Source organism: Monodon monoceros, unplaced genomic scaffold (assembly GCF_005190385.1).
Source record: "Monodon monoceros isolate NGI ecotype Baffin Bay Population unplaced genomic scaffold, NGI_Narwhal_1 Super_Scaffold_20, whole genome shotgun sequence".
In the NCBI taxonomy this organism is placed as follows: domain Eukaryota; kingdom Metazoa; phylum Chordata; class Mammalia; order Artiodactyla; family Monodontidae; genus Monodon; species Monodon monoceros.
Genome location: NW_021703777.1, coordinates 49,507,178 through 49,520,709, shown reverse-complemented (window position 1 = coordinate 49,520,709; position 13,532 = coordinate 49,507,178). Strand labels below are relative to the sequence as shown.

Sequence of the window (13,532 nt, the reverse complement as noted above, 5' to 3'; positions counted from 1 at the left end):
TTAAAGTGTTCATGAACCAAATGAGGACTTTGTCAGCACACCTGTCACAAAGATCTCCCTAGTGTCAGCCCCACACCTACCTGGGGCTATTGGAAACTTGCATTCATTGTTTTAATTGGATGCTGGCAGAGAAGGTAATTTGAAACCAGGGAAGACATATCTGAGTGCGTTTTCATTGTGAAAAGTACAACAAAAATTTTACATGTAATTTTCCTTCCAAGAAGGATTTCTGTTTTCTTGAGAAAGTGATATTGAGGCTTGAACCGATTTTACCCATGCATAGCAAGTGCTGGCTGAGGGGGTGATAGATAACTTTTCCTTTGACCTGTTTTCCCTAGGTTGTATAAAAAGTCTGTCCTATATAGCTAGGAGCTGTCTTGGAGGGATTCTGACAATTCCACTAACTCTAGGGGTTACCAATAAAGCAGCGTAGCAGGGCTTTGAAGTCAGAAAATCTTGTATTCAAGCCCCTCTTGGCTAATGCCCAGTGCGTGACTTTGGGCAAGTTCCTTTACCCAAGGAAACTTTGCCTCATCTTCCTTACCTATAAAATGGGGTTAATAATAGTACCTTCCTTAAAGAATTGTTTTGAAGAAAAAAATGAGGTCTTACAGACAAAGCATTTAGGACAGTTTCTAGTAAGTAATTAAATGTTAGCCATATAACAACCATTATTATTGCTGTTGCTATTTATTAAAATTTAGGGTTCATAAGTATGAATGACGGGACAAGCAAACCAGACTTCATCATCCTCCATTCTAAGCAAATGTTGTTGGGCAGCTGGCTCATTCTGCAGCAAGACTGTTGGTTGCACCCCTTAGTTTTAGAGTCGTTCAGACGAGTGGCACTCATAGAAGATTATGTATGTGAATGCGAGGGATTATTTAATCCATGGAGATGAGATCTGTTTCTGGTATGGAAAAAGGCAAATGGATATTTGCATTTTCAGGACAATCTCATGTTTTACAAAACCCTTTTTAAGATGAATGATCATATATTTCTCCCACAACCTTAATACTTTTTGATAGAAGACTGCACAGACCCACCATAAATTTAGTTCTTCATGACAACAAACTGAAAACCAATAGTGAGAGAATAATACAGTTGTATATACAGCTAGAGTAAGTGTTCTAAAAACAATAAAAGACTGGTCTTTCATCGCAACATGCACTCCTAGTAAAAGAATTCAATCAATGAGCCAATAATATTTAAACTGGCGGATGACTTGTTTTTCAACACTGGGACAGTATGTAAGGATGAACCAGCAACTGCGCAGATGGAGTCATGATCCTGCAAACTGAGGAATGATTTTACAGGAAAGGAAATAGGGGTCACTTAATCTCTAAGAAAACTATATCCATGGCCACAATAATATTGTGGCTTTTTTGGTGCTTTGTGAAGACAACTCTTCCTCCCCCCTTCCTGATCTTTCTTGTTCTTACTTGCTTTCATAAAACTTCATCATCTCCTGAGTTTCCTTTTCTTAATGCACCTTTTCGTCCCTTCCTCCTGCCCCCATCTGCTGCTCAGTAACCCGTCATACACCTAGGTTCTCATTTCTTGAAGAACTAAGGAAGCTCAGTTGCAATTGCTAGGAAAGTTAGCCATGAAATTTGACATATCAGTCAGGTTTTTATTAGCACCTGGTTTTTGTGCTAGCATTCTCTTTTCCTAGAAATAGGATAATTATTAATTAATGTATTAATAGAGGTAATAGATGTTCTATTTCCCACTATGCCTTGATGGTTACATAGCAGAGGGTATATAGGAAAGAAGATGATTCAGTTCAAAAGCCCAGAATGAAAACTGAACAATATCCAGTTGAAGGACAATTCACAATATTTCATTCATCACCAACATACCAATTTAGAAAACTGTTAGTGTGATAAAATATAAACCATAAGTTCTTTGGAGTAAAGGAAACTGAGTTTGAATTTTAGCTGTAGTTAGCAGTGTGACCTTGGGCCAGGCTGATTTCCTAATGTCATTGTTTTATAATCTGTGAGCTGGGTTAGTAATTGTACCTACTCTTAGAGGTTACTATAAGGATTAAATGAAATAGGATATGTAAACTTGTTTGGCACCTAATAGTAAAAATTTGTTGCTTCTCTCATTTCTCACTGTCCCACAAAAGATGCCCCAACAGTTAAATCTTTTAGTTGTATTCTTTTAAAGGGATTCACACGTTTAACTTCCCTAGAAATGGAAGTTAAATTTAAATTTTCATTTTAAAATTCAATTTAAATTTTCCTAGGAAAAGATATTGACTAGGCTTCACTGTAAGCTTACCAGCAAACAAACAAAAACCAAGGTACTGTTGTAGATAAATATGAAACATTGAAGTGGTATTTAAAGGGAAAAATGTTAAGGAGTTCAGTGTATCATAGTTAGATCATTTAATACTATACCCCGGAACCTCAAGACTACAAAAGTGTTGTACACTATACACAGTCATGTAGAAAAAGGCTTTAAAGTCCCAGAGGTGAGATACCTAGTTCTTCTAAGAAGAGTCTATCTACGTAATTCATTCAAAAACATTAATGCGGGCTTCCCCGGTGGCGCAGTGGTTGAGAGTCCGCCTGCCGATGCAGGGGACACGGGTTCCTGCCCCAGTCCGGGAAAATCCCACATGCTGCGGAGCGGCTGGGCCCGTGAGCCATGGCCGCTGAGCCTGCGCGTCCGGAGCCTGTGCTCTGCAACAGGAGAGGCCATGGCAGTGAGAGACCCGCGTACCGCAAAAAAAAAAACACAAAACATTAATGCTAGAATTCTGTAGATAGGGAACAGGAGGTAGACTTTCCTCCTTCTCTTTCCCCTTCTCCTTCTCTTCCTTCTCCTGCCTTTTCTTCTTCCCCTTCTGCTATCAACAAAAATTTACTGAGGGTGCAGTTCACTGCTTTTTAAGAATTGTGCTACTTGCAATGAAGCAGAACACACACTTACACATGCATGTACACACACATACACACATATATACACACTGCTTTTTATAAAGTGGGTTGTTTTTTAATTAGTGTTAATTACTTTTTGAATGAATAAGGTCAGAAATTCATTTGACGTAGACTTTATAAGTAAATTTCTACCCTAGTACCTTTGTTCATTTGCCTAATATGTCAGGGTTGCAGTGACTATACACTCAAGGGCATTGTTATTATTTTGGAAAGGGTCAAAATAAATTTTCTGACCAGGTGTTGGTTTTGTATCTGGAGGGGAAAAAGGCTTGCTAAATATGATAAACAAATTAGAAAAGCAAGGAAAATTGCCTCAAGGGGATAGACACTATACTCTTAACAGCAGGGGTATATCTTATCGATTCAGTGTTGACTGTTCCAGGAAGAACATGCTTAGTAATGGATGAATGATTAAGAAGAATAAAGCCTTTCTCAGGCACCGAGTGCATCACTGTCTGTAGTATCTCTAAGTAAAACATGGCCTTTTTCCTGGCATGAAACTGTCAGACCAAGTCAAGTGATTGGAAGTAAGCATGGCTTCCATTTCCACACCTTGGTTATATTTACAGCGTGAGGAGGCTTCCAAATGCTTTAAAACTATCGTCACTAGAGTGGAATTTCGTTACCTTTTTTTGTATATGATTTTTCTATTATCTTAATAAATTCTATGCACCAGCATGTCATAACCATTAAAAAGAACTGCTGGATCGTGTCTCCTGTGGTCCCATATTATAGTCAATATGTGCTTCATAATTAGCCCATTAAAAGAAAATTAGGACATAAAAGATAACCCTAATTCATCTTCCATGACCTGCATCATATTCTATGCAGTTTTATTTTTATTTTATGTCATTCCCTCTTTTGCTTATACAGTGGGTTTAAGTCATAGACCGAGGGTTGAACAGGAGGTGCAAGGCCTTCTGCTGTAGCACTGCTTAGACTTGCATTTGCCAAGATACTTTACCAGCGCAGCTGACATTTTGTCATTCATGGTAACATGGTCTTTTGAGATAACCATGGATATTTGAAAGACCCATCATTTTAGTTTCCTTTTATTGACCTAACCTATATTTTAGCAGTTTCTGTATAAAGCTTGCAGGGATCAGAAAAGGAGAAGCCGTGTATCTGGATAATTACCAGACCTGGGTAATTCTCTAGCTTTGGGTTTGAATAAAACCCAGATTTGGAAAATGTCCCCGAGAATAATGTCTATGCACATCCTAAGTGTAATGATGGGTGGGTATAGAAGAGAAGTTTTTGTGAAAGTAGTGGCTAAATATATCCACCTTATTACCAGAAAATAGCTCAGCTCCAGTGCAGCATCATAGGTGAGCATGTGAATAGAGTGTTCATGGATTAAAGAACATCTTACCTTGAACTTGTCTAATGACAGTGGAAATCTCAAGCATGAAGTTTTGGTAAACATACTTAGGAAAACAAAAAAGATAATAACAAGAAATAGTGAGTAAAAACTTCCTATTAATTTTGCTTGTTTTAAGACTTAAGGCTGAGATCGTGGCAGGTAATTTCCCAAGAGCTACTTCTTCCAAAGTTTTCCTCCTTCACTTTGTCATCCCTACAAAAGCCATTTTTGTCCTTTTATTGATCAGGAAACTTAAAGCATAAATATTTGACTTTATCAAGAGACACTCGTGTGCTCGAGTTATCCAGAATCCTTAAATACATCTGACATGACCATGCAGGCAAGATACTCTAAATTTTATTCTGTATTTATTTTCCAGTTACTTAGTTGCCTTAAGATGTTGCTTACATAGAATGGAATAAAACATTAAAGGTTTATTATCATGGAGAATACTCTTAAATTTTTTCTTATTCAGAGCAGGTTAATCAGTTCCACCCTAAGAAGCTATGTAGAAGGTATAAATTCAGATTTGACTAACCTTTATTAAGCACCATCCAAATGCCAGACATTTTACTACTGGATTTTAATAAACTATATTTTAATATATATAATATTTTAATAATATATATGTATCTTTGGGTGGTGAAGCTAATAGTAATCTTAGCTATATTTATTTAGAGTTTACCTGGTACTGGGCACTGTGCTAGCAGTTTTGCCTATATTGCCTTATTTAATCTGCACGGTAACCTTATGAGGTGGATGCTGTCAAATCCAATCTCACCAGTGCGGAACCTGTGGTCAAGAGGAGTGAGGTAATGTTCTCAAGTTTATCTGGCAAGGGAGTTGGGGCCACTGTGCTTCAGAAGGTGGAGCAGCCAGCATTCCAGCGCAGTTCTCCTGCGACTCCTTTCTCTGTACTGTGAAGTGATGGTGCTTCAGAGCAGGCAAATCTGCCTCGTTGGCCGGTTGTTGCTTCTACTTGACCTGTTAGCCTCAAGTGAGCTTTGGTGCCTATTCCTGATGGTACCATTTCTGCTAACATGTAAAGCGGAGGATTCATGGGGTAGTTCCTGGTGCCAGGTCACTAGAGGATAAAGAACAGCCTTAAACAGTACAGTTGATATGCTCTACGTAGGAGGTTTATATCATTGATGTGTGTATATCACCTCCTTTTTCTCCTCGTAGTTCCTGCAGCTTGTTCTTTCTCTAGATCTCTCATTAAACACAAAGACTAAAAGCCAGCTTAAGGTGGAAAAGTCACAGACACATTTTTTTCTTTTTTTAGTATTTATTTTATTGACAGTTGATTTACAATGTTGTGTTAATTTCTCCTGTACAGCAAAGTGATTCTGTTATACATATATATATATTCTTTTTCATATTCTTTTCCATTATGGATATTGAGTCTAGTTCCCTGTGCTATACAGTTGGACCTTGTTGCTTATCCATTCTCTATATAATAGTTTGCATCTGCTAATCCCAAACTCCTGAGCCTTCCCTCCCCCACTCCCCCTCTCCTTTCTCAACCACAAGTCTGTTCTCTGTGTCTGTGAGTCTGTTTCTCTTTCATAAGTAAGTTAATTTGTGTCATATTTTAGATTCCACATATAAGTGATATCATATGGTATTTGTCTTTTCTCTTTCTGACTTACTTCACTTAGTATGATAATCTTTAGGTCCATTCTTGCTGCAGCAAATGGCATTATTTCATTCTTTTTTATGGCTGAGTAGTATTCCATTGTATATATGTACCACATCTTTTTTTTTTTTTTTTTTTTTTTTTTTTGCCATACGCGGGCCTCTCACTGCTGTGGCCTCCCCCGCTGCAGAGCACAGACTCCGGACGCACAGGCTCAGCGGCCATGGCTCACGGGCCCGGCCGCTCCGCGGCATGTGGGATCTTCCCAGACTGGGGCACGAACCTGCACCCCCTGCATCGGCAGGCGGACTCTCAACCACTGTGCCACCAGGGAAGCCCTGTACCACATCTTCTTTATCCATTCATCTATCAATGAACATTTAGGTTTTTCCATGTCCTGGCTATTGTAAATAGTGCTGCAATGAACATTGGGGTGCATGTATATTTTTGAATTATAGTTTTGTCCGGATATTTTCCCAGGAGTGGGATTGCAGGGTCATATGCCAACTCTATTTTGAGCTATTTGAGGAGCCTCCAAAATGTTTTGCATAGAGGCTGCACCAATTTACACTCGCACCAACAGTGTAGGAAGGTTCCCTTTTCTCCACACCCTCTCCAGCATTTGTTACTTGTAGACTTTTTAATGATGGCCATTCTGACCAGTGTGAGGTGGTACCTCACTGTAGTTTTGATTTGCATTTCTCTAATAATTAGTGATGTTGAGCTCTTTTCATGTGCCTGTTGACCATCTGTATGACAGACACATTTTTAAACATCTAGTACTGTGTTCATTCCTCCATTCCAGAGGATCAGCTAGAATTTGATACACAGAAAGGAGGATCAAGACGTGAAAACCCAAGGAACGTAAAATGATCAACCTGTGTAAATTACCTGAAACCAAGTATGGGACACAGGCTGTCCCAGTGGCAATTGGCTCATTCTAAATTAACCAGGTTCCTAGAGCAAAATGTTTCTTTTCTTCATAAGCCATGGTGCTAAGCAAATAGTGAAGACACAGAGTGCAGTGTCTTTTGGCTTTTCCATTTCACCTTTCCAGAATCCTAATTAAGGATATTACAGATTCTATACACAAGATCATTCTGCATTTGGTTGACAAAATATTTGCATTGTATGTGTCTGGATCCAAGTGGTGACCAAGGGCTCTTGTAGATCAAGTTTCCAATTGGAATTGATCATTGTCTCTTCTATGAGCTTAAAGAAATTTACTTTTAATCTTATTTATGGGCTCTGCCATATCCTGCCAATATGTCTATTTATAGAAGTGCTTGTTTATATATTTATTTGGAAGTCTTTCTCTTGAAGCAGCTACTTATTAAAATAAGTAGGAAAAGTATATACTTCTTACTTTTGTTTTGATACTGGTCTTTTGGGATTTTGAGAGCCAATGTGCATAGCTTGTCTCAGAGGCATACTGAAAAGATGAAAGAAACTTGGATGAGCAAATTGACATGTATCCAGAACTCGAGAGTGGTTACTAAAAGTTCAGATTGGAACTCGTGGTCTTTATTATCTGTCATTCATTTCACAAGGAAAGAGCCTGGAATGCCTTCCTCCTCCCTCCTCACTACTTGTTTCACACTAGGCAGAAAAGTGTGTTGCAAAAAGACCTTCACTCTGTTACGACAGGAAGCTCATAAAATTGCATCAAAGAATCTAGCTCAGGAAAGGCAGCTTCCCAGACACCCTCTAAATACTGCCTTTGATTTCTCATGTGCTGTTTTCCTTCAAATGCTTAGACAGGTCAGACATTTCTATTTACAGTAGAGAGATCCACATCATCTAACATTGGTGAATCGTTATCTCCCACCTTGAATTCTGTGGCCACATAAATCATCTTGATTTTGGTGAATAGAAATATTGGGTAGGAAAAGGAAGAATGATGGACAAGATTTTGGTACCAGCTCTACTTCTGGTTGACTCTGTAATCCTGGGCAAGAAACCTGGCATATCTTGCCTCAGAGTCCCATCCAACATAAAACGGGTATAAAAGTATACCTGGGGCTTCCCTGGTGGCACAGTGGTTGAGAGTCCGCCTGCCGATGCAGGGGACACGGGTTCGTGCCCCGGTTCGGGAAGATCCCACATGCCGCGAAGCGGCTGGGCCCGTGAGCCATGGCCGCTGAGCCTGCGCGTCCGGAGCCTGTGCTCCACAATGGAAGAGGCCACAACAGTGAGAGGCCCGCGTACCGGTAAAAAAAAAAAAACAAAAAAACAGTATACCTGTTTTGTGCTCTTATGTGTTGTAAAATGAACAAATGGAATAATGTAAGAAAATGTACTTTAAGCTTTTTAGAACAAAATAATAATAAGATTCTAGGTTTTACTATTAATAATTTACTAACATCTTCTTCCTTCAGGGATTTATGTTTTGTCTTACTCTTTGGGCCAAGCATCCTTTATCCTATTTTGATTCTTTCTGTGACCTATAATGAAACACAAAGAATGAGAAAATAGAGTCTGCACGTGTGCTTGTTTTACTGATGAATTAGGGAAGCCCTGGCGGCAGCTAGCAAGAGGTTAAAAGTTTAACAATTCCAGAGCCTTCAAAGATCAGAATGGATTGCAAAAAACTAGGACCGAAGCTAAGTATTTTCTCCCCTTTTGTTTTCCTTATTTCAATTCTTTTGCCTTTATCTGCTGTCATTCATTTGTAGTCGTTGAATGACCCCTTTCCTAGCTTCTCTTACTGACAGTAAACAATTGTCTTTCAGCTTTATTGAAGTATAATTGACAAATAAAATTATATTTAAAGCATACAACATGATGATCTCCTCATGTGTATACATTGTGAAGGGATTCCCACTAATTTAATTAACATATCCATCACCTCACATATTTATTTTGTTTTATTTGGTGAGAACACTTAAGTTTTACTCTCTTAGGAAATTTCAGTTCTTTGGTACAGTATTATCAGTTGCAGTCACCATGTTATAATTCGATCCTCAGACCTTAGTTCTCTTACAACTGAAAATTTGTACCCTTTTACCGACTCTCTATTTTCCCCACCACCCAACCCCTGGCAACCACCAGACTTTTTTTTTTTCTAAGATTCCATCTATAAATGATACCATGCAGTGTTTGGCTTTCCATGTCTGACTTATATCACATAGCATAATGTCTTCCAGGTTCATCTATGCTTTTGCAAGTGGCAGGATTTCCTTCTTTTTTTTTTTTTTTTTTTTTTTTCCGGTACGCGGGCCTCTCACTGTTGTGGCCTCTCCTGTTGTGGAGCACAGGCTCTGGACGTGCAGACTCATTGGCCATGGCTCACGGGCCCTGCCGCTCCGCAGCATGTGGGATCTTCCTGAACCGGGACACGAACCCGTGTCCCCTGCATCGGCAGGCGGACTCTCAACCACTGCACCACCAGGGAAGCCCTCCTTCTTTTTTAAGGTTGAATAATTAACAAATATTTTTGAGTTCCTGTTAGTTAAGTGCCAAACTAGGCAGATTCTGGGAAAAAGCAGTGAACAAGCCATGCCCCTTTTCTTCTTCCTTCAGGGATCTTATATTCTAAATTGAAACAGTCAAATAAACCTGTTTGTTTCTTCTTAGAAGTTTATATAAGTGAGACCTAAAACATGGCAAACTAAGAAGACAGGCTAGAGGTCTGGGGGCTGGGTTGGGGGGCACTCTGGGACCAAACAATAATTAGCAATTTGGATGTTAAATGAACTTTGTGAGCCTCAAAGGCAAAAACTTGGTAAGTGTTGTTTCATAATATTTCCATAAATGAGGGATAGTCTCTGCATAACAATTTATTTTCTAATACATAAAGCTTCAAATAATAGGAAAAGAGCTTATCGGATAAAGAAAAATTTTGTAATTATAGAATACTTTTTAAATCCTATGTTTTAATTTTAGACTCATAAGTAGAAAGGAAGCAATGAAATATTTCAAAGAGGAGGGTTGGTTTAATAAATAAACTAGGTTCTGCAAGTGACATCTTCATAAATCTACAAATGATGCCAAACTGTATGAAAATAATTTAAAAATTAGATTAAATATTCATGCTCATTATAATAATACATTATATATAATTGATTATTTAGCACTTTTTTGTTTTCACACATTTTGCAAAGATATACTCTCATATGAATTCCAAATTTCCAAAGTTCCAAAATCAGCTGATTCTTAATTAGTAAAGCTTCAATTCATGAGATTTGACTGTGTGTGAAGCCAGTGATCAACTTCCTCACTTATTAACAGCCATTTCTTCCACTAGGCAAAATATATTGAGTGCCTTTTAGTAACATAGAAGTGTTGGGTTTTTGTTTTTAAACCTGAAACAAAGTACAATATCATCTCCTTAAATATTTGTCGTTGTTTCTTATCGGATTAGAGCACAAAAGACATGTCCAAATTTTTGGTTGTTTTATGTAGGTGAAAGGTGAATACAGTTATAATGAAGAAAGACTTATTGTGCCTTTATGTTGTTATTGAAGACATTTTTTTTAATGCCTAAGCCTGCCTGTTTAGATTCCTAAATATGCATATAGGTCACTTTAATTTTATTTTTACAGTAAAAAATGGTCTTTTGCTTACAGTTAATATCTCCATGTCAAATGATACCACATTGGCTCCTGAAGATTTGCCAACTGTTTCTTCTACTGACGCAGTAAGTGGCTTAGTATTTCAGATCATTTGCATATTGTACACTCTAATAATATTCATAATATGATGTCTCTCCCACCACTCAGCAAGCCTAGTCTGAACACATATTTAATAGTCAGTGATGGTAGAGGGACAAGAAAAACATTTTCTGTACTCTAGTCAGCTTTTTTTCCTTTTCTTTTTTCTTTTAAACTTAAATGCACTTAAAGTGCAACATACTTTTCAGACCTTCTCAGGAATTTGACTGTTATGTCCATTAATTGTCACCTTGAAATATTTTCACAAGGGAAAGTGAGCGAAGTTGCAAAGTGAGAGCGTAGTATCCTCTCTTTGTTTCTAGTACGATTATGAATTCTTCTGACTACCAGATGGTGTTGTGTTCCCTTCACTGAGGGTGACTGTAGCAGGACACTTCCCGTGTCACTTAGAAAGGACCGTGCCTCTGTCACATGATATCCTTTCCCATGGCTTGTAACCAAGGATCTTTAAGAGACTGGAACTAAGCTTTAAAAATGAGCTGTTTTGCATGGAAGGTCGCACACTGGAAGAAGACTTTTGTGTTAGAGAAAAAGGGGAAAGTGCTGTTTCAGACTTGTAATTGTGTTCCTTCTACACTGGATATGGAATCTTACCAAAGAATATCAATCTCTCAGTTATAAAGACAGAACCCATACATAATACTTTGTATTGATCGAGTGCCCATCTCTCAGGAGACCAGAACACTTCTGCAGATATTATATAATCAGTGCCCACAACATCCCTTTCAAAGATGATGCTTTGTATCTTTCCTGGACAACTCTCACTTGACCCTGTTTCTCTCTTGTTTTCATATTCAATGGCTCTCTTGACTTCTTTCCTTACTGTTTTCTCTGACTTTCTCCAAACTTTGCCTCTCTGTTTCTTCCATGTTTGAGAGTGTGTGTGTGTGTGTGTGTGTGTGTGTGTGTGTGTGTGTGTGTGTGAAAGAGAGAGTGTGTATTTGGAAGAGAGTATGTATATGTTTTAAAGGCCACATATAGAAGAGAGTTCAGTTTTCAATCTTCAAGCCAGTCAGCCAGCCTAGTGCCTAAAAGGATGTGACTAAAACACAGAGAAAAATACTTCCTTCTAGACTTTTAAGGAATTTAAATCTAATTAAAAATTTAAAATATATATGTAACTAATTAAAACAGTAAGTTCATTTGCAATAAAAATTAATGAAATACTTCCAATGACTTAAAAAGAGATTGTTTCCTAACTTGTTTTTGTAACTAATCAAGGAAAGCTTTAAAATTAATGAATTTTTTAAGCCCTGTCTTTGGGCAAGCCCTGGAGAGACTCTAGTAATTGATATGTAATTATAATAAGATGTCACTATAAGTTTCATGGAAAACAAATGGAAGTTGTGGTTGACTTCTGGTACGACCATGATAGAGGACATAAAGGCACAATAATGATGATAATTTAGCTACCACTTATAAAGCATCTACAAGAGACCAGGTGTTTTATACATATTATCATCATTATAAACCTTAATATGTATTGTAATCATTAACACAACCTACTGGGCATGATTTTCTCCACTTTATAAATGAGAGCAACTGAAGCTCCAGAAGGTAAATAACCTTTCTTGCTCTAGGTCACATAGCGATAAGTTAGTAGAACAAAGATTGAACTGAAGTTTGGATGGTTCCATGACCTGTGCTATTGCTAATGCACCATGATGCTTCAGTGTTTGCAAATTGGAATGTTTACTATTGTTTACTTTTTTAGTTCCTATGAATGCTCTATACTCCAGGGCAGCAGTCCCCTCATGTGTGTATCAGTTGCACACCTTTATTAAAATGTTAAGTTGCTATGTCCAGCACCTCTAGAGAAGAAATTAGGGAAAAATATATAATGTGTGTGTATGTAATTATAAAGGACCACTTTTATTCTGTTCTTTATTTCTCCTTTTCTCTCTGCATTTATTCCTTTATGTATACTTTGCATAAACACACACACACATATATGTGATCCAAAAATGAGTGTTAGAGAGGTAATACGATTTATTATCATCACTTATAGCACCTACTATTGAGCACCTACTAGGGGCCAGGCTCTTTACATCAATTGTTTATAATCCTCACAATACCTTTGTGAGTTACGATGTTACCTGTATTTTATAGTTGAAACAGAGGCTTATAAAGGTTAGCTGACTTTCCAAAGGCCATATGACCAGTATATAGTAAAACCAGAATTTGGACTCAGGGCCTTCTAACTCCAAAATCTGCATATTTCCATTCTTTGGGGGAAGCAGAATAGCATGTCCTGTAGAAGGATTTACAGATACTTAGTTCTCATGTCAGACTGGTTGCAAATGCAGTGCCCCACTACTTTAAAAACAGGCTGTGGAACCTTCTCAGCTTCCCATCTATAAAATGGTGATGATAAGAGTATTCCCTCAAAGATGCTAGAAGAGCCAGATTAATAAATAGGCAAAACTTCGCAGAGTGGCTGGCACATACTTGTCTCTCAATCAATGTTAGGTACTGTTTTTATTCTATTTAGGTGTTCTTTTCATTCTACTGGGCCGTTTGTCACCAAAACTCAGGTTGGTGGAGAGAAGAAGTTGAAAGCCACTGCTTCTGACCACCTACTGGGTCCTCTGTGTGTTTGGCCACACTAGCTCAGTTCTCCTGAGCCTTTCCTAAGACCTACAGTCAGCAGGACTTTATTTCCTTCTTTTCGTTTGGCCATAATTAGATCATGAAAGAAGGTGCTGTAAGAGTGACATGCAGCCCCTGGGCACCCATGAGACGCCCTCTCACAAGGCCCTAAGAACATCCTGTCAGAGGAAGGAAGGTCTTTTCTTTTCAGCTTCATTAGCATGAAGACAAGCTTTCTTCTTCCTTGTGGTATGGGTTTGTTTTCTGGGGGAAACAGCAGGAAAAACGGGACATGAGAGCATTTGGACAGAAGTTAG

The 13,532-nt window shown here is 38.2% G+C and overlaps 1 protein-coding gene across 4 annotated transcripts in view; it reads left to right on the top strand.

The window, feature by feature from the left end:
• The window catches only part of SLC4A4 (solute carrier family 4 member 4), a 401,333-nt gene that overhangs the window by 323,667 nt on the left and 64,134 nt on the right, over nt 1-13,532 (top strand). For all 4 annotated transcript variants that reach the window (XM_029234897.1, XM_029234898.1, XM_029234895.1 and 1 more), the window contains exon 15: nt 10,522-10,592. In XM_029234897.1, coding sequence (XP_029090730.1) covers nt 10,522-10,592 — 71 coding nt within the window. The remainder of the gene's footprint in view (nt 1-10,521; nt 10,593-13,532) is intronic.